The sequence below is a fragment of the Chelonia mydas genome, chromosome 2 (genome assembly GCF_015237465.2).
Source record: "Chelonia mydas isolate rCheMyd1 chromosome 2, rCheMyd1.pri.v2, whole genome shotgun sequence".
Lineage (NCBI taxonomy): Eukaryota > Metazoa > Chordata > Testudines > Cheloniidae > Chelonia > Chelonia mydas.
This window is the reverse complement of record NC_057850.1, coordinates 205,691,369-205,713,752: the sequence shown is the minus strand read 5'-3', so window position 1 is coordinate 205,713,752 and position 22,384 is coordinate 205,691,369. Positions and strand designations below refer to the sequence as shown.

General features: G+C 39.2%; 1 protein-coding gene across 13 annotated transcripts in view; it reads left to right on the top strand.

Annotated features, from left to right (window-relative positions):
• HDAC9 (histone deacetylase 9) overlaps positions 1-22,384 on the top strand; it is a 686,372-nt gene that overhangs the window by 334,403 nt on the left and 329,585 nt on the right. For 5 of the 13 annotated variants that reach the window (XM_043541099.1, XM_043541104.1, XM_043541102.1 and 2 more), the window contains exon 3: positions 2,370-2,432. The exons of 1 other annotated variant lie outside the window; for it this stretch is intronic. In XM_043541099.1, coding sequence (XP_043397034.1) covers positions 2,370-2,432 — 63 coding nt within the window. Of the gene's footprint in view, positions 1-1,558; positions 2,088-2,369; positions 2,433-22,384 lie in introns of those variants that run through there. 7 more of the 13 variants (XM_037890578.2, XM_037890577.2, XM_043541100.1 and 4 more) reach the window with 7 other exon arrangements.

The window sequence follows — 22,384 nt, the reverse complement described above, 5'->3', positions numbered from 1 at the left end:
ACAAAAAACCTTGTATGGACCCTAAAGCAAGGTTGATCAGAACGGCAGCCAGACTGTGGATGCAGGATTAAATTGTTCCAGCAGGCCTTCCGCTACTGACCAGCAGTGCATCCATGGTCTGTATAAATGTCCCAGAAACCACTTCTGGGAGCAGTGTGGGGAACTACAGGATGGTTACCCATAGGGCATTGCAACTGAAACATTTAGAACAATGCTAGTGTGAATCTGTGGTTACAACTATAATGGTCTTTAGACCGAATCAGCATGACTAGTGTGGATGCATTGAACTGTCTGTGCTGAAACTAGTTCTATCCTGTCAGTTCAGTGACAAACAATTCAGTTCTCTACACTTGACCTAAAAGCAGAATTGAATCCATAGTTCAGCTTAGTAACCTTGCACCTCCAAGAGAGAAAAGAGGTATGATTGAAATGGCTCAGAGATTAGTTGAGTCTCATAAGGACAATTGAACATGTGCATCTGCTGCCTTATTTGACTTTCTAGTAGCGTAATTACTAACCTGCTGTGGTTGCCTTCCCCTTCTCAGAACTGGAATACTCTGATGTACCTCTTGAGAGGTTTGTGGCTAGTTTATACTCTTTATATGGTCTATTAAAAAGCTGATATGGTTTGGCTAGAACAATGGTGCACTATTTGCGTACACATAGCAAACTCTATATAGCAATACTGAACCAAAAGAAACCAGGTGTATCATCTGTAACATTGACTTACATATCTACTTCTGTGTGTGCAGGAAAAAGACCTTTGTACTTAATTAGCAAATATAATCTGCACCTACCTGCCTTTTAAAATGCAAATAAACAGTTCTTGGGAGTAAGGGGAGAAGGGAGTAGGCAACAGCTACACTTGACATTGCATCACACAGTAGCTTGCAAGATGCACAGCAACACGTAGTTTTAACGTTTCTATGAAAGTCTAAAAGCTGCTATTTTGAGTCCACGTTTCCTTTTAAACTCAGATAACTGCAGTAAAAATTGTTTAGAGCTGAAGCTGTGAGAGAGGCAGACTAGTGCAGCTTTTGTCCAAAGACTAATAAATCACTGGAATAGCGCATCTCTAATATGCGGTACTGCAGTTGAAAACAGACATTAGGACTATATCAATCATCCTAAAAATGAACAAACTGCTTATAATGAAAGTGAAAAAATGGATCCCTCATTAACATGCCTCCCACCCACCGCAGTCTGATTGGTTTCAGAAGCCACTGCTTCTGAGCGTACTGTAGGACCTGAAACTAAAAGACAGCAGCAAGATTCTAGTGCTACAGCCAAGTGCAGCGTAGCCAGAGAAACAGGCAACAAAAATAGAATGCCTGGATTGCTGTGCGTGGGTGAGGCAGAAACCACATTATGAGCAAAAGCTTCCAGTATTATTTTAGAACCAATCCAGAGCCCTTCTCATTTTGTTCTCTTTTCACAAAATACCCATGGGGAGGATCGGAGGAGAAAGAAAGAAATCAAAGACATCTAGAATTTTAATTTATAGTTCCCGTCTTGTTTTCTTGCTTGAAAAGCTGCTCAGAAACATACATTTGTGCACAAATAAGTTTGACAGTGGGAAAGGGTTAATTACTTTTGAGGATTGGCAAGAGAATTGCAGTTTGAAAGACAGAGACTGGACAGCTGTGTTTGCTGTGGTATTTTTAAGTGCATTAATGCAGGCTCCAATCACTGGGCCATGCTTGACCTATTTTTGGCTCAGGCTGGCCATTGTTCTATTTCTGTTGCCTGTGGGCCACACTGTTGTTGATTCATATGCAAATGAGTTATCACTAGCTTCAGCCAACTTTGCAGAGACACAGAGAAAGGGAGATAGAGAGAGAGAGGAGAGACGGAAGAGGAGAGAGAGAAAGGAGGAGGGCACAGAGACAGAAACACTTGTCAAGGCTGAGGGTAATTGAAACTAAGCCCTTAGGGGCTGAAGTCCCTGGAAACGGTGCTTATTTGGTTTTATTTTTTAAAGTGGCTTTATTCTCCCCACCACCACCCCACAAGAAAGCCTGAAGCACAAATACATTTCTTCATCCACCTGCTGTTGGCTTCCAGAACACAACTATTCCAACTCAGAGGTGCATAGTCCACTGAGTCCTCCTTATTATTTTGCAGCAGACTGGGGCAGAGTAAAAATGGATTGTTCTTTTGTTTTTTAAATAGATATTTATTCAAATGCTTAAATATTGTTAATTACCAAAGTCTATTATTTCTCCCACCCCCCTGTGAAGGAGGTAGGATTAGAGAGGGTAGCTCCTGACGCCCCTGTATACAGTGATGAATCTTTCATGTAGCTGAAGTACAGACTGATTGGAATATGCTGCAGACAATTTACGAGAGCGAATCGTGTTTTTCCTCAGATGGAGTTTCTGGACGTGAACAGCTCTTTGCTCAGCAAAGAATGCACAGTATGATCAGCTCAGGTAAGAGGCAGTTCAATAACTAAGGCTTCTCTGTCTGGAGGGTGACTTTCTCAGGAAATACAAACTGTCACAGTAAAGCACTTCTGCTTTAAGGAGTTGGTTCTATTTCAAGTTCTTTTATTCTGCTGTTTATTAAATGATTATCTCTACAACAATATTATGTGAACACTTGCTGCTGCTGTTGTGGTTTTCTTTTAAGCCTGCTGCTTCCAAGCAGAAAGAAAACTAGCAAGTAAAATGCAGTGCGGGGTTTTTTTCTCTCTTTTTCTGTGATGGCAAAATGGGGCTTGCAATGATTGCAGGCTCAGTCAGAATGAGACTCCATCAAACAAGACCGTATCAGCAGGCTGCAATTCATATAACTCATATTAGTCAGTTTTGTTCATATATCATTTTGTAAGCAGGAATAGGTCAATTTGTAAGTTTCTTTTTCTCAATTTACAGACAGAGTTTTCTGTAAAAGTCCTTTTCTGTTTTCATAATGCTGTCATTTTTGGTTATTCTAAAGTAAATCTGTGTCTTTCTTACATAGGGCTCCCATAACTTTAAACATATTACTTTACTTTAAACCTGTTTGTACCTTTAAACATATTTGGGAACCTTGGCAGTGCCAGTCAGATGTGATGACTCACTGAAAATGTAAGTTGGATGTGTTTTTAAAGCAGGTGTTTTAAAGCTGCAGTTACAGAATAACAGATATTATCTCACAGTTTTGAAGACCTTGTATTTTCTAGTTTCTGTAGTATCTGTGTTTTAGACCTTGCAAATGATGCACTGAAACTGAATTAAGTTGCAAGAGTTTAACAAGATAACTTAGTAAAAGAACCCAGAGTGCAAGTCAAATTTGGTCTCTCTCTGGTTAACACTGTGAGGTTCTGGCTTTGGTTTTACAGTGCTTAACTTTATTATGTTTGGGGACACAATGTTATCTGCTTTATGCACTTTCAACTCCTTGTTTCTGGTTCTCCTTTATTACAGTAGTTTGTAAAGTTGGCTTTGCATAAGACTTGCATGTGAAATTTGCTGTGAATTGCTCACATAGACTTCAATCTTAGTTAACCCCCCTGAAACAGTCACAAAACTTGGCAGTGCTTCCCACTTTCTGAAGTGTGAGCATGTCTGAAAAAACCCTTTTGCTGCTTCGCAACATGCCTGTTCTAATGGTCATATCCTTGGTCCACCTGTTGAACCTTCTATGATTAGTATATATATTTGATATGTACTTCCTTTCCTGTTTTGTGGACAGGGATAAGCTGAGAGTTGTATTTGTTTCATACTGGGGTGGAACTGAGAAGCAGAATATTGGTTTCAGATATTAAAATAAATTGTAATGTTGTGAGAGTTTGTCAACTGGGAATGCCTGCCTTTTCATCCAAGATATATACATGTCTTAACAGCACAGTAAATGATTTCCGTTGCAGAAAACCCAGGCCACCTAGGAATAATTATACATTGAGAGAAGTGATGAAAAACTGAAGAACTGCTTAAATGCAATCTTAAGCCTGGAGATAATGGAATGGGAGAGGGAACTTTTGACCAGTACTGCTTAGTATTGTCCGTTTTCTCTGTTGTAAAGCTTTTTTCCCCTCCCATTGTGACTCAGTTTTTGGTCTCCTCTTCAAGAATTTCCAAAGCTGTTTCTTTGTGTTTTGGGAATAGGTTTTGTACCACTCGTGCCAGGTTCCTTGTTTAAAAAAAAATCTGGGGGTAAATTTGTTCATAAGTGTAAAGGTTTAAGCCACGGCACAGACTGAGGCTAGGCTCCGAAATTTCTGTCAAGCTTTCTCACAATTCTGCCAAGCCACCTAAGCATAGACCTGTTGTTATAATCACTGGCCTACTGTGCACAGATTAATAGTTGTATGGTGGTTTTGTAATAGGCACCGACATAACCCAGAAATCAGACTAGGACCACTCTTTTCGTTTTCATTTGCAAAAAAGCCAATTTTGAACACAGTTTTACAGAGGTGGAAAGTTAGTGCATAGCCCATCGTGCTGCCTTGAACTACCAGTCAGTGCCATTTGAATAACAGCAGTTATCTGATTTGGAACCCGAGAAAAGCTGGTACTTTTCTGTGAGATTATAGCTCTATTTTCCTTCCTTGGAGACAAGAATGTCAGATAACATCTGACTTTTATCTGGTATTGTTAGATCCATGTAACATATAAAACTTCTTCTAAATCAATAGATAATGTTTTAATGGCTTCCTTTCTTAATTGGGAGACAAAAGACTTTTCCAGCTGAAGGCTTTAAACAGTTTAAAAGTTACTTTGTTTAAAACAAAAAACATTTTTCAGTATTTATGCTGACCTTTAAAATACACAAATAAAATACAACTAGTTGACATTTTACATAGTCTGCAGTTTAATCCATCACATGTCTTACTAGAGGGTCCAGTGTTATATGTTGACTGATGTTGTACAGAACTTATGAAAAATGTCACATCAATCGATGAAATCTAATAAAACACGAAGGATCCTTATATTTCTGAACTGGAAAGGCGCCTCCCATTTGTTCTATAATATTTTATCACACTGTTATGCAACAAATAATAAATGAGATGCTGCTGTACCTTAATGTGATTTAAAATGAAAACACCCTCACCCCCCACGTTTCTGAAATTTGTGAAAGTCATCTGTGTCAGCAGAACCTGCTCTACTGCTTATAGGAGAGAGAGTTGCTCCTCTAAGGCTGCTAGGGTGCTATATGGCTGTGTTAGACAGGGTGGCTAAATTGTCAGCTAATTGTAGTGGTTTTTTGTGGGTGTACACTAATAGCTTAGTGGTCTGTTTTCTCATGTAGACATGTGTAACTTCCATTCCTATTAATGCACTATGCATATTTATCATAAGAGACTAGACCTCTAAATATTTACACTGTGCACCCTTAATCCTTCAGAAATCTAGGAATTAGCACAAATTTAGCACTCAGTTAATGGATTTTTAGATTTGCAAATCTCTAGATTCACTGTGCACGCATTCCTCAGCTCTATTTTTAAGATAGATGGAGTCAACCCCAAAGGAGACACTTCCAATGGGCATCTGATATGTATTCGCAAACCAAACTGTCTGAGGAATTTCTAAGAATACCAGGCATATGAAATACTCCTGTCATGTGAAACAGCACTTCTGGTATTCCCTTAATTACTGCTTTGCCTGCCTGCCTCCATCTCAGCTTGTAAATCACATTATGAATGGGATGATCTGGATAAGTACCAATCAAAGTATAATCATGAATGGGACAATCCAGATAGGCACCAAATCAAGAAGCTATATAATTACAAACACCTACACCCTATGTCAGACAATAAGAATATCAGTGATCTTGAAAAAGACTGTACTATATGTTAATGTATGGTACTATTTGCTCTGAAATGCACTACCACGTACTCGGCAGGTTTCTTCAACAAGACAATACTGATTAAAATTATGGTATCAAATATGTACTTTAGACATAAGAAAGTGAACTTCTCTCTTTCTCTCTCTTTCTCTCTAAGGAAAAAATACTTTGTCTTGTTAATTTCCCCACTGAAAATGGGGAAAGTGTGTTGGGTCAAACTGATCTCTAGTGAAAGGCCAGTAAGCTTAACAGAGCAAGGCAAATAATTTGCCCAGAACAATAATAATTGATGTTTAATACTACTAAGCTTTTTTAGAGCAGGGCAAAAAATTTGCACTGAACAATAATAATTGGATTAAATGGAGCTTAACCAGTGATGAATTTGGCCTTTGTGTAGAGGGGAGACGTAGATTTACCGTGCTGTGAGAACTGAGGATACATGGCTTTGAGAAGTAAACCCAAGATCATGAATCCTTTTATTCATTAAATATTCCTTGCCATTTTTTAAGAAGGGTAGGGATGTTGGTCCTGCTTTCCTGGCCATATTCCAACATGGATTCCTGCATTCTTCCTCCTTGCACTCTACCTGCATTTTTATTTGGATAAAGAATTCTTCTCTTCTGATCCTATACTGTTGTGTTGTGCTTACAAGCCTGGTCAAAGCTCAAGAAAGAGCTTGAGTTCTAAGCCTAAATGTGCCGTTGACTTGCTGGCCCTGGGCAAGTTACATAACTTGGTACATCTCAGTTTTTCCCGTAAAATCAGGAAAATAATTCTTACTTATCAGGCTCACAAGGATGTTCCCCGTGAAGTAAAATAATTCAGAATGACGTATTTGATTAACGCAGCCTCTCTACCTGCTTCCAAAATATCTGCAATTTCCTGAAATCTAGTCAGTGCATGTATTTTCAAATATTTTACTCTGTGGTTTGATCAAGAAATTCAAGTTGCATTGCTTAGAGGTGAGTGGAATAAATCATGTTTGATGTTTCTGTTCTGTGGTTAGATAAGTATGTGAATGGTCGACTGCAAATACTAGCATGTGTGACTTTGAAATCCACTTCCCAAGGCCAAGGAAACTCAGTTGCTCAAATGTTCTTGTATAGTGAATGCAAAATGATCATAAGGATGGCTGAATCCAATTCATTTGAAGATTTGCTCTAATACAATGGTTCTCAACCAGAGGTCTGGGGCTCCCGGGGGGGCTGCAAGCAGGTTTCAGGGGGTCCACCAAGCAGGGCCAACATTACATTCGCTGGGACACAGGGCAGGAACCCGAAGCCCCACCACATGGGGCTGAAGCCTGGGGCTCTGAGCCCTGCCATCTGGGGCTGAAGCTTGAGAAATGTAGCTTTGTGGGGGTCCTGTGGTGTTGGGCCCCAGGCAGTTGCACTGCTTGCTATCCCCTAACACTGGCCCTGGCTTTTATATGCAGAAAAACAGTTGTTGTGGCACAGGTGGGCTGGGGAGTTTTTATAGCATGTTGGGGGTGGGGGGCGGAGGCTCAGAAAGGAAAAGGTTGAGAACCCCATCTCTAATATTCATGAAAAACTTGAATTATTTGTCCATTTCAGTTAGATACCATATAGCATTTTACATTGGTAAGGGGCTGTATGGATCTTGTGATCTTGAGGTAATGGCACTGTGGCTGTTAAAACACTATTGTGACAGAGAACGCTTGATGTTTCCCTGAACTTGTGCTTTTTGGCTCTCTCTAGAGCTCTGGAAAGAGGATAAGCAGAAAAGCTGAGCATTAAGAATGTTCCAAGAAACAGAGAATATTTTGCTGCTGTAGATATGAAACCCAGAAACTCGCTCAGAACAGGGCCAATCTAGCAGGTGATTTCTGTCCCACAGACTCAAAGGGAGAAAGTAGGATCTATTCAGTGTTACGGCTGTTTAAATTCTGAGGCTTGCCATCACCTTTAATGGAATTAGAAGAGCCAAAGTACTATGGATACTGCAGTCCTCATGCAGTGAAAACTCCATTGACTTCAGTGGAAGTTTTGCTTGCTCTAGGGCTGCAAGACTGGACATTGATACTACAATGAGCTGTGTGAACAGCCAAGGGGAACAGAAAGCACCTGCTAGCTTGGCCCTGTTCTGAGCGACACTGCTTTTGGACTTTACCTTTCCTAAAAGAGGGCATGGAATTGGCCAATTCTCATTTCATCATGTGTCTTGTGATATTTGATATTTTTCTTAAAGCCTTAGCTCCTGGATACCTGAGATTATGTGAAAATCTCAGCTTTCCTTAAATTTCTAGTTCTCACGGTTATGGAGAAAAGTGTGAAAATACAAACGCTTAAAGGCACAACCCCCCACCCCCCCGCCCAATTCAGATAAAAACAATCCAATATGTAATATTTTTAAAAAACTTTTAAGCCAGTCTCTTGATTTCTGAATGCTTGGCATTGAAAGTACTGCAGCTGCTCCTTGACTGAATTGCAGGTACTCTCTGATACCAGCAACAACTCTGTAGCGTACAGTGCATGATAACTTTCAATAGGGGAGGACTTAAACTCTTTCTGGTTTTTTCGTTATATTATTTTAGCCACATGTATTCAAATCTTCAGCTCTACTCCATAGATTGCTATGTATTGCACTTAAAAGCAGATAGTATGAACCAAATTCTGTCATAATTTATACCTCTGTATGAACCCATTGATTTCATGCACTGAGTGCAAGGAGAGAATTCACCCCATTTAATATACAATTTGCATTGTCATAGCTTTAATCAAACTTCCATTTCTGCATTAACCATTCTTTCCCTTTCTCTTGCACAGTGTTTGTGGAGAAAGCAAAAGCTGTGAGAAGGCAGAATGACTGATCATGTAGTATATAAACATTAATACACATCTGCGTGTGTGTATGTGTTTGCCATGTGAGGTTTCAGATGGCATTACATGGTAACCCAGTATAAACTAATACAGTTTCTTTTGATTAAAAACACAAAATAACCCAAAAGCATTCTGAGGAAAGAAGATGACAGATTACTGTTAAATCTATGAAAATCTAACATGCCCTATATTGTGGATCTCTTCAGCAGGCTGACTCCAATGGGTCAGTTATTCTTAGCCTAGTTATTTTCATCTTGTGGCATTACAGGTCTAAGATTAGCCTGCTAGGCGTTATCATTCCATCTGAGTTACCTCCTAATATAACTCTACACCGGAATGATTATTTATAGACAGAGCATTCTGTCATTTTTGGGTTATTTCTAGTAGTTTAAATAAAGAAGAGCAACATTCAAGAAAAACCACAGATTCCTTCCTGCTGCCAAAACAACATGATAACAGCCTGCTAAGGGGCGATGATATCGTTTAAAATGTGTGCTTGTAGCAGATGCAACATCCCTTTTATCTCTACTACTTCAACTAAAAAGAGATGCCTTAGGATAGCGCTCTCTTCTCCACAGGCAGAGAAAGTGGTCCAAATTAACACACCATGTCACAGGGATCACAAGATTTCGGTTGACAAAGACAACAAGGGTCATTCAGGTTCTATTTTTAGGGGCAAGCACTGTCAAGCTCGGTGTTCAGTGCGAACATGTCACACATATACAGCTCCTCCAGCTTCGACCCTTCTAGTGAAAACTCATTAACCACAATAGAAACGTCTTCAATTCATCTACATGCCAATGTGCACTGTAATTCTCTATGCAAAGACACAATCAGCAACTCCAGTTCTTTGACACATTTTAGCAAACCCCTTCCGACTGCCCCTAAAACATGCATGCTTACCTGTACAGCTTCAAATCCTACATAGAGAGCTATAGGTCATAACTATGATGGGCTAAATTCTCCCCTTGCTTACACCCATACTGAAGTTAGTGTGGTTGCACAGGTGAAATGAAGGGCAGTAGTAGGCTCAGTGTAGCTTTTGTAGGCAATGTAAGAAGAAAGAATGAAGATAATGTGACAGATCTATAGGTACGTGTTGCTCAGGGAGCTGGTGAAATATACTGCAGTAATATCATAACAGTCTAACAAACTTTCCCCCAAATTAAACAGCTTATTGTGACCTCTGTGCACATTCCTGACTAAACAAAATGTCCCTGGGTTATATCCACTTTGGAATGCAAGTGTTTAAAAATACTTGAAAAAATGGCAGCATCCATGATATGGTGTGGCAGTGCTGCATTAATGCTTAATTCATATAATATATGATAAGCAATAGTTTGTTTCTGTCAGATATGCAGTTTTATACACTACTTTAAGGCTACTTTGGCATTATCATCTGAACATAGCTGATACATCTGCTTTAGTTGTTTTTGTCTCCTGATTATAAACCACTTACTGCTTCGGGAAGCATATAAACATGACAAGAGCTTCAAGAATTCAGGCCCTTTGTTGATGAGGGTGCTTGAAATGCAGGATGGTTCATTCTAATGATAGCACATTCCTTCTGGTATTGAGACTGAGTATAATCAAAATGAGACAAGACCAAGCACAAAATGAATTCTTTCAAAATGCCAATTTTCAAAATCATGTTTTTACAATCAAAGGTTATTGTTCTCTCCCAGGGTGCATGCAGCTGGAGGTATGCATACCCCAGGGAGGAATGATAGCTATTCAATTTATGTGCAGCCTGGAATGGAATAATGAGAAAGCTTAATGTTAATTTAATAATTTCCCCCATTTGTTCTGTTCTTAATCCAAGTTTCCTTTTTCTTTCTCTGTGCCCGAGGCCATCGCCCTGTTGGTGTTGAGCAGTAACAATACTGCAGGGATGAGGGAATATAGCCTCTAAATGCCAAATGTTATGCAGTAACTGTGTTTGGTTTGTGCTTCTTCTGCATGCAACCACAGTAAATATGTTAGCAATTGACTTTATTACTTAGTCCTTCATAACTCTACTGTCTACTGAGAATATTTTTTTAGTCCTCTTAATCCACCTGTGTGATCCTTAGTTCATCAGTCATTTTGAAAGGCATGGCTTTTTCCTTGAACTGGATCAACACTATATTTTCATGGGTCTAAAAGAATCTAAACAACCAATCCCAATCTTCTAGACTGTTGTTTTTGACAGTCAAATTTGAATCGGTTAGAAATGACCTTGAAACTGTTTAAAATGCATGCGGAAAATGTATGAATTACAACAACAACAAAAAAGATGAAATACATTTAAACACAGGCTTTTGGGGAGTTTATTCTGAGATGAATAATTTAATGTCAGAGAGATTTAATATCTTGACGCACAAGAAAAAATGTATGAGGTAGAAAGAAAAGATTGCCAGTATATGTCTTTATTAATAAAAGTAGCAAGACAGGTGTATAGTATATTTTCCTTAAGGGTTTATGCCATTATTTCTTGTCATTGTTTCTTTAAGACATTTTTCATCCAATGACTTTTTTCAGAGAAAGGACAACAATGTACATTTTTAAAGATTGAGAATTGAAATAATTTCAGCCTCAGTAATAATATTTAACTCTCATGTATATTTCTTCAGGTAGTATGATAGATTAAGACCCCAGATGGAAAGTGGTTGGAAAAGGATGAGAGAGGTTAAGAAACATAGTACTGGGAGCAAAAAGGTTAACATTGTAGGTGCACCTCCAGAAAATGTTAAATGTTGCTGCCAGGGAGATTGGTGAAAGAACTGAAAATGAAAGGGAATTGCATAGGAAGTGGAAAAGGGAGATTGAAATACACATTAGCCAGCTAGGAAAGTGAACCTAAAATAAGAAAGGGGAAAACTATTCTGAAATAGCCACGTTTAACTGAAAGAATAGAGGATCTATATAAAAAAAGGAAAATAATGAAGAACACATGGAAAAAATGAGAACATTATGAAATAAGCAAAAGTTGTAAGGGCCAAATTCAGACACACGTTGATTTTCTCCCAAACAGTTGTACATTAAAGGCTGCAAAAGCAATTAGTTCTGAGCCAATATTCAGGCATCCCTCTCCCCACCACATATGGTGTTTTGGCAGAACAACACCGGCTTATCTACATGAACAGTTAGTGCGCAGCAAGCTGGGATGTAAATCTACTTTGCGTAAATATGTGGACACTAACTGTCCGTGTGGTCCCTACTACCATGCACTAAAAGTTCCGTAATGTGGTTTGATCTACTCTGTTTTGAAACAAGAGTAGATGACTTATACCCCAGCTTACCATGAACCTATTTGTTCATCTAGACAAGCCCTTAGTTACCCGTCTAGTGTGGGGTGCATAGGACTATGGGCACGTTACATGTGTCACAGTGTGTGGGATACATCCCTAGGCTCCTTCTTGGAATGCACCTTGGCATTCATAGAGCACTTACAGAGCAGATTCTGCATAGGTTTGTGGGGACATAGAATTAGACCAGAACACTTACACTCATTTCTCCTCCCCTTCATCTTTTTGGCCAATTAGAATTTTGCACCCATTTGCTATTTTTATGCTGATTTCAATACATAAAGGCTAATACTGAGGCAATTGGAAAACTTTATGCAGGAAGCAAGGAAATTGCAAGTGACAACAGTAGAAAAGCCATGAGCAAAGTGGAAACGGAGACAAGGAAAGCTACTGTAACTAAGATTAATAGAGTGACACTGCAGATGACAGGTTTCAGAGTAGCAGCCGTGTTAGTCTGTATTCGCAAAAAGAAAAGGAGTACTTGTGGCACCTTAGAGACTAACAAATTTATTTGAGCATAAGCTTTCGTGAGCTACAGCTCACTTCATCGGATGAAGTCCACTGAATGCATCCGATGAAGTGAGCTGTAGCTCACGAAAGCTTATGCTCAAATAAATTTGTTAGTCTCTAAGGTGCCACAAGTACTCCTTTTCTTCTTACTGCAGATGAATAAATGGTAGTAATACTGACCTTACAAAGGTTCATGGAAATGCAAGAGACTCTGGGGGGTACATCTACACCACAGTAGTCAGGGGTGTGGTTTGCACCTTGTATTGATGTACCCATGCTCACTTTAATCTAGCTAGCTCTCTAAAAATAGAAGTGAGGACATAGCAGCATGCACTTCATTGTGGGCTGCACAAGTGGTTATGTACCCTGGGGGGTAAGGCAGGCTTGTGCAGACTGTGCTGCCACATCGTGACTGCTCTTTTTATTGAGCTAACTAGATTAAAGTTATTATGGGTACATCTACATGGGCTGCAAATCACATCCTTGGTTCAGTGCAAATGTAGCCTAAGGCTCAAGGGTTAGGTGAGCTCAAACAAGCTTGCTAAGGCTTGTGAGTGGGGCCAATGATTCTCCTAAGGTTATTTGGTAGTTCTCCCATTCTGCAGGCTTCAGTAGGTCAACAGGAAGAGGGGAAGCGCCATAAACCTACTGTTCTGTCCCATCACCCTCCACTTGCACATATTCTTAGGTCTGCAGCAGTGATGGATTCTCCATTACTGGCAATGTTTAAATCACAATTTGATGTCTGTGTAGTTCAAACAGGAATTAATTCAGAAAAGTCCTATGGCCTGTGTTATATGGGAAGTCAGACAAGACATTCACAGTGGTCCCTTCTGACCTTACAGTCTATGACTCTATGAAAGGCTTCCTTCATAAGGATCTCAAGGAGTTTGGCCTAATTTGTTTTCTTCGAGGGGTGGTGGTGGTGCTGATAATTATTTTTATTTGTTTTACCATAGCAACTAGGAGCCCCAGTCATGGACCAGGACCCCATTGTGCTTAGGTGCTATACAAACACAGATTAATAAATAATATACTACATTTTATTGCTATGCCAAACTTCAGTAGCAGGAGTTCAGTAAATTTAATATTTATTTCTTTTCTACTTTCTCCTTTTTTCCCCTTTTTTGCTACAGAGTGATTTATTTAGGGTGTCATAACAATCCTCGGCCAACTCTTTTCAAATTTGGTAGAAAAATTCCACTTCATTTCCCAGTCTAGCTTCCCAATTTGGAAGTCAGGGTTTGGGATTTTTTTAAATTTTATTTTATTTTATAGGAGAAACAAAATTGATGGCAATATACAGTAGCGACACACTCTACTCAGCTGTGAAACTCCATCATCTGCTGGCTACATTTATGTCTAAGATTTTGTTTGCTTCAACCGAGAAGGATTTGTATTAAGAAACTCCTTTGTATTCAACTAGGACTTTACAACTTGCTTTCTCTTTGAGGAATGGTCCCTTTGGAAGATCTCACTGAGTCACCTGAACTCTGCTGCCCTTGACCAAGGTTGCTCTTGACTGAGGTCTAGTCTACACTAGAAAATTAAGTTGGCTTAACTATGTTACTCAGGGGTGTGAAAAATCAAAACCCTGGAATAGCATAGTTAAACCGACCTAACCCCCATTGTAGACAGTGCTAGGTTGATTGAAGAATTCTTCCATCGACCTAGCTACTGCCTCTTAGGTAGGTGGATTATGGAGTTAGTATCTACACTGAAGTGCTACAGTGTCATAGCGCTGTAGCATTTCAAGTGTAGACAAGCCCTGAGTGCCTAGAAAAAGCACCTCTCAAACTTTAATTAGTAATTTGTATATGAAAAGACCAGAGCTTAGTATTTCACACCTAATTAACACTGTATTAAACACCACTTAATTACATAGCACTTCCCCATTAAGTGGAATGTGTGCTAATACTGTCCTGATTAAAGAGGCACCATTACCGTTCATTGTCCATAGGCTAAATTTCAGGATGTCCCAGTAAAAAGAAAAGACTATAGTAATACCTTACTTTTATATAGCCCACTTGACCCTGAAGTGATGGTTACATCAGCAGCCCACATATCAGCAAACACAAGTCAAAAGGGCCATATGACTGTAGTGCACCATTTGTTGGAGCTGAATACTGGGTCAAATTTTATGCCCAAATCTTGATTTTCAAGGCTGTCAGTCAATTGTGCCTAAACTACCTTTACTAACCACACTGCTTTCTTTACCAAGACCTCCCAAGACAATTATATTCATCCCTGCGAAACTCTCAGCAGAGTGTGTTAAACTGGTCAGAGCTGGAGATGGAGCCTTTTTTTGTGGCTGGCCCATTGTGGTGGAACCCTTTCCACACGAGCTGAGGATAATCACAGTCAGGGCAAAATGCAAGACGCACTTCTTTGTCTTAGATTTCCCAAAGCTCTAATGGGAAACATAGACATATAAAACTAATAATAACAATAACCATTTTGCCTGCTTATGGAATTGGGTGAGAGAAGAATTGAAACACAAACTTAGTGATATGCTCAAAAATTCATCCTGCTGTAGGAAAGAGCTCAGTTTCCTCTTTACTCCCACTCTTTTTTAAAGTGTGGTGCCCAAAACTGGACACAGTACTCCAGCTGGGGCCTCACCAGTGCTGAGTACAGAGGAATAGTTACCTCCCACATTTACATTTGATATTCCTATTAGTACACTCCAGAATAGCCTTTTTGCAACCACAGCACATTGTTGGCTTATATTCAATGTGTGATCCACTCTAACCCCCAGATGCTTTTCCTAATTTATTCTAATTATTCCTCATTTTGATTTGTGCATTTGATTTTTCCTTCCTAAGTATAGAATTTTGCACTTATTTTTATTGAATTTCTTGTTTTACTTGTTGATTTCAGACTAATTCTCCAATTCATCAAGGTCATTTTGAATTCCAAATTTCTTACAACCCGTCCCAGCTTGATGCCATCTGCAAATTTTATAAGCATACTCCACTCCATTACCCAAGTCATTAATGAAAATATTGAATAGTACCGGAGCCAGGACATGCCCCTGGAGGACCCCACTAGATACATCTTCCTATTTTGACAGCAAACAATTAATAACTACCCTTTGAGTATGATTTGTCAACCAGTTGTACACCCACTTTATAGTAAGTTCGTCTAGACCACATTTCCCTAGTTTGCCTATGAGAATGTCATGTGGGACAGTGTCTAAAGGTTAACTAAAATCAAGATCTATTACATCTACAATATCACCCCTATCCAGAAGGCCATTAATCCTGTCAAAGAAGGAAATTAAGTTGGTTTGGCATAATTTGTTCTTGACAAATCCATGTCACTCTTTTATCCTCTTACAAATTGATTGTTTAATCATTTGTTCCAGTGTCTTTCCAGGTATCAAAGTTAGGCTCCTGGTCTGTAATTCCCTGGGTCCTTTTTGTTTCCCTTTTTAAAGATGGCTACTATGTTTGCCCTGTCCCAGGCCTCTGGGATTTCACTTATCCTCTAGGAGTTCTTGAAGATACTCACTGATGGTTCTGAGATTGCTTCAGCTAGTTCCTGAAGTACCTAGGGTGAATTTTGTCAGGCCTTGCTGATTCGAATACATCTAACTTATCTAAGTAGTCTTTAACCTGTTCTTTCCATATTCTGTCTTGTACGCCTTCCTCCTTGTTGTTAATATTAATTGTGTTAAACATCTGGTCACAATTAATGTTTTTAGAAAACGCTGTAGCAAAACAGGCATTAAACACCTCAAGTCTTCTTTATGTTATCTGTAATTAGCATATCTTCCCTGCTAAGTAGTGGACCAACAACTTCCTTCGATTTTCTTATACTCCTGATGTATTTATAGAACTACTTCTTATTGTTTTATATCCCTTGCATGGTATAACTCATTTGTGCCTTAGTCTTTTTGATTTTGTCCCTACATGCCTGTGCTATTCTTTGTATTTATTCTTAGCAATTTGTCCTGTTTCCACTTTTGGTAGGATTCCTTTTTGATTCCCAGGTTATTAAAGAGCTCCTGATGCAGCCATATTGGCCTCTTACTGTTCTTATGTTTATTCCCAGTTTAAGGCCCCTTTACAGTGCCACAGTACTGTGTAAATGACAATCAGATTTACACTTTTTTCACTCTTTCTTCATCTGGAAGTTTTTCCATATCTCTGATAATTTTTTCATCCAATTTATGCCTTTTTTTAATTTTTGCTCTCTTTTTTGAGTTGGGATTACAAGAACTGAACACAGTATTCCTAGCAAAAATGCTCCATCGATATACATGGAACTGCTCTATTCCTAGTGTATTCTATACCATTCTTTATACTTTCCAGTTTTGTTTTGTTTTTTCTTCAAATTCTGGCTGCTGCACATTGACCTGCTGTTTACATTGACTTGTCCACAATGCCACCCAGGTCTTGTTTAAAGGTAATATAGAGCCCAGCAAGGTGTAGTTCAAATTATGCCTTTGTTTTGGGTCCAGTCAAGCACCCTCTCTTGGTCACTGCCGTGAGGGGGCCCAGATGCTGGATCCCCAGGTATTTTAAGTCTCCAGAGCCAGAATGGAACACAGGCACTGGCCCCATTTTAGGGTCCCTGGGCTCACTCTTGAGTCACGGATCCTCTGCCTAGCGGAGAATTCTGAGAATTGGAACCTGTTGTCCAGCTGCTTAGCCCCTGGACTCAGTGCTGACCCCTCAGACATCCCTGTAACATAAGCACATCCTGTCCCAGAACTCCACTCAAAGGTGTGAACCTTCTGGTCACCTCTTGAAGGAGTATGTGGTAGATGTAAACACTTAACACACAGAGGTAGAAACACTTTTCATAGGATTCTAGCACCATTGCTCTTCCATCACACAGAAGGTACAGATAATGTAGAACACAGTAAACATTCTAAATGCAATGCCTGTCACTAGCTCATCCTTCCGTTAGGAGACTGCCTGTGTTCAGGAGGGTGGGCAGGGTCCCCTGACTCATTTGAATCCTATATGCTATGTTGCTTTGCCCTCCTCTTGAGCAGGAGAAAAATGGCCCTGAAGAAGACCAGTTTGTTCCTGCCCTTTTATTGCTTTTAGCCCCCTGCTGTCAGGGATGTCCTGATCAGCTTTCTCAGGTACCTTTGGCAGGTGACTTCGTGAACTCTCCCCTGACAATCCAGTTCTCCTGGTTGGGAGCTTGTCTATTGTTTAGAGCTATTCCATTTCAAAGGAACAGCACTTAATATCAAAGACCCTCTTTTGCTATTCTTTTGCCACTAGCCTTTGGAATTTCATGAAGTCCAGTGGCCAACAGAGAAGGCAAAGGAGCAGAACATTCAAAATGGGGATTGCAGGTTGGTAAAGATACATACAGAGAGTTCATAATCTCACACAGTATTCATAGACTGTACTGAACGTTCCCCAGGTAGTCACAGCCTCCCAATAGGAAGTTTCTTGCACATGACAACAGTGAATTTAATCTGCCAATGAGCTACCCAATCACATAGCTGTGTTAGGACCCCTAGAGTTCCTCACAGTCTTCCCTTGACTATCCTAAATAATATTTTTCACTTACAGTTTTATCCAGATCACTGTTCCTCCTCCCATTTTTTGACATCATTAATAAATATATTAAAGCACAATACTGTTGCAGAACTTTGTGGCTTGCCACTGTCTACCTTGTACCATGTTTTACCATGGTTTATTCTTACTCTCTTTTTTTAAAACTCTAAAATAGTTTCTGATCCCAGATAAAACTTTAACTCTCAGCCTATGACTAAGTGAAGCCTGATCCAAAGAAGTTAACAGGTGCCCAGTCCTTAGTTTCCTTAATAACCTCTTGTGATGGATCTTGTGAAAGGGTTTTTGAAAGTCCAGATACATTTTTTGGAAGCAGGTTGAAGTCAATGGAGCTATGACAATTTTTCTAGCTGAGGCTCTGCTCCTGTCTCCTTTAGACCTATTTCGTTGATCCATTGCCTCAAATGCCCCAAAGTTTGTATAACAAACATGTATAGCAAAAATTCAAAGCTTATTACTGCAGAACTACAGAACCAGTTTCCTTCAAACTTGAATTGTTCTGTAAATGTCAATAAGATCAAAACAAGCCATGTTTAAACAAAATTGATTTAGCTGTTGGGTTATGTGGGGGATAAAGTTTGAGGAACATATGGTGAAAGGGCATCTCTCTCTCTCTCTCAATTTGCACACATACATAATTCAAAAATGGTTGAATGTATTTTGCTGAAACTTTACAAGATTAATCTCTGTATTGAAACAAAACATGGGAAATTTTAGCCTCAAAGCAATTTGTTTTAGAAAGAGCAACTGAAAAAGGGAAAGTAGTTAAAACAGAAACTGTATTTTGACTTTAATTGTAGTGGTCAAAACTATAGTGGTATAGCTTTTAAAACTAGTGAGGTAATTATGTCACTGCACAGTTGCAGAGCTTGAGTCTCAACAGTTGAAAAGCTAGAGAAACATAAAGAAGAGTAACAAAACTGATGCAAAGTTGGGAGGATAAAACATATGAAGCGGGATTAAGGGAGCTATATTTATAGCCTATAAAGGAGAAAACTCAGGAGGCCCTGGGCACAAGCTATAAATAACTTCAAGGTAACAATATAAATGAAGGGAGGGAATTATTTGTTCTCAGACGGTGGTGAAACAAGAAATGATGGCCTGAAGCAGAGGGGATGGGGAATTTTAGGCTGATGAAAGATGCAAGAACTTTTTCCTAACAGTAAGAGCAATTGAGAGTAGTGACATAGATAACCAGCCAAGGGAGGAAGCTGAAAAACCATCAACGCAGGTATTCACCAAGAGATCAGGATTAAGTGGAGTAACATAGGGAGAAGAGTTGCAGAATTGAGGGGGGTTAGAAGGGTGACATTAATATATTTTTCTAGCCTTATCTATGATTTTATGTTAACTAGAATATAGCATATAATAGCACTAAAATGCCTACAGGAATGGGTGCAAAACTGATAACTTCCAGTGGGACAACAGTGCTGTTTACTCACTCTGTCACTTAATTTCCCCACTGCTGCTTTCTGCCTCTGTCTAATACTTTTTCTGCAACAGAGGCACTGAGGCATTTTATTTTGCACATTACTTACCCAGGAAAGCTGAATGATGGCAACTATTTCTTCCATGGCATGTAGCAGACTGCAGCAGTAATGGGGAGAGACTAGGGGCAAGCACTGGTGGCCTATCATCTCTCCCTGAGAGGAAGGCCAGAGGGACGCCACACCTCCTGGAGTAATTTGCCCCACTTCCCTCCCCTATATTATGGATACTGAATCTCAGAGGGAGGTGCTGCAGTAAGTAGTGCTGTGTGCTGGTGATTCACTAGGTGGTACTGTTACCTCCTAGTCTAACGCACAAGTGCCCAGCATGATGTTAGAAGGAACTGTGCTGAGGAAGGTGCTGCCTGTCAGATGAGACCATATGTGCCTACAGTAGACCATCAAGAAACCAGACATCTAATTTGCATAAAATGTACATTTGCATGCTTGCAGCCTATAGAAAAATTGAGTGTTTCTGGGTTTCTCTTCCTGCTTCTTTTTGGAAGATCAGTTAGGTATTCTCCAGAGCATGTTTGTTCTCCTCTTCTGGCTTCCCTGAGCCACTCTACTGCCAGGAGAATTCAAGGACCAATCTGCTAGCTCCACAATGATCCCACTTACCTTGTGTGACTCAGGAAAGTAAGAAGGTTTTGTAACTTGCCTTGGGATCTTTAGGCATGAATGGTGCAAAATAAATTCAAGGTACAATTTTATTACTGTTGTTGCCCTTGTGTATTAAAAAATAACAAAATCTACAGTAGATAGCCCTGGCTTTTTTCCCCCTTGATACTAATGAGAATTGGCCACTAAATCAAACTGATACCAAAATTATTCATTTCCCAACTATCTTAAGAGGGCCTTGTCACCATTGTGATGTTTCTTTTTTAGATAAAGGGATCTAAAATCCAACAGGTTTCAAATAAGTGAAAATGGCATGAATATGAAAATCTAATTTTCTGGCATGTTGTTTGGCACATTTCATCATTTAATATTTATTACATTTTGAATGAGCTGTCCATAAATGTTTTCATATATTTTCTCTGCCAAGAGGCAGCTGTCTCATACTGTAAAAGTCTTTATCATTTTGTTTATTCATGTTCTTGATTGACAGTATCCTTGTTTCATATAGATCTTCCCAAAGTTAAAGAAGTGATACTCAATTTTTTTATTAATATTTCTCCTTTGCAGTTTTTTTCCTTTTTCATTTTCTGCTCACCCAGAGCTGGGGATTTAATTACATTTTCTGAATGCCTGAATTCTGTTTTGTTGCATGTTATAAAATCTGTCCTTGGGAGAAGCGGGTGGGGGAACCAACCAAACAAGCTGTTTTTAAATAATTTAAAACTTGAAAAATATGAGTCATGACTTGTTTGCATTTTATGTAGATATGCAGTTTTTAGAATCAGCTCAAATTGCACAGATCACCTATACAGCTAATAGTCAATTTCAGATTTCTGCCAGACTTCCCAAGGACATGTTTAGTTGCTTGAAAAATGTGTAGATACACTCTTCCCCCCCCCCCCCCTTTTCTGGGCCTCAGTTCCAGTCCACTATATTTGTTTTTATTGTTATATTCTTCTTCAGTAGTACCCTGAATTCTTAAGTAATGATGGACATTAAGAAACCTAATTAGCATTTAACACTGATGTGACTGTGTTCCACTTGCCCAAAATAATCTGAAAAATGTTTTTTTGTTTCTACAAAATGAAAATCTATACACTGTGTGTTAATGGCTGAAATTATATGGTACTGGGGTTAAAGGAGGCACCTTCATTCTAATCCCTATTTTCATGTGCCAATAACTTTCCTGAAAAAATACTTTTTGGCTTCAAACTTCACATCCTTGTTTTGTGCACGTGTGTGTAAAAGCAAGTTGTCCAATATTTAGTTGCCAGAACGTGAATAAAATCATGTATTAAGATGTTCTTCAGACTTTTGGAGAGTTTGGAGATAACTCAAAAATGCCTATATTTTAAAAAACTAGGGTCCAATGTTTCAAAGAGCTATGCACTGCTGACCCCAGTTCTGATGCAGATCTACGTATTCCATAGGAATTAATGTGGGCTGAGCCCTGTCCCGTGCAGAGCTACCTATTCCATTGTAGTTAATGTGGGCTCAATGAAGGCGCTGGGGTCAACCTGTGCAGAGTTCATTGAAGGGTCAGTGTCCTGACTTGTAGGTGGAATGAATGGTTAACGCAAGTTTCATAAGAATTGGTTGAGAAATAAGTGAGGAGTGAAACAGTGTTTTGTGCATGTTTGGTACATCATGGGAAATATCCTGCTGAGTAGTCTAGCCCTGATCCTGCAAAGAGACTACTCTTGTGCTTAACGTTAGTCATGTGTTTAAGTACGTTACTGGACTGGGGCCAGAGCATTCAGCACTTTGCAGAGTCAAACCCCATATCCCTTACTGATTTGAAATGGCAACCACTGCAACAGTAACTTGACCACACTGCATAATTATATTATGGCAGAAATCTTTTTGTCTTTCAGTTGTAAGCTCTTCAGGTCAGGAGATAGCTCTTTATGTTGTGAAAATTTAAAGTGCTGCATAGTTGTTTTGTAATAATAATTTGCTAACAGAGTATTTACAGTTACTATGGTAAAGTTATAAAAGTAATTATTTTCTATTAACCTAGTGGATATGTCCCCAGATATGTCCTTTGACTCTGGAAATACTTGGGATCTAATGGTAAGTATTCATGACACAGATACTAGTTAGGTTTTCAAAAATAGATATATACTCCCCATTGACTTCACTGGAAGTTGGATGAAGCCTTAAAGTTGCCTCTTTCCTTGGACTGAACATAAGACACCAAATGGAAGCAAAGAGACCCCTTCCTATAAAAATAAAGAACCATTTCTGACTTTATCTCAGTTGATTCCTCTTATGGAAAAGACTTGTTTAAATGAATAGTCCTATAGAAAAGTCAGTGAGTTCCA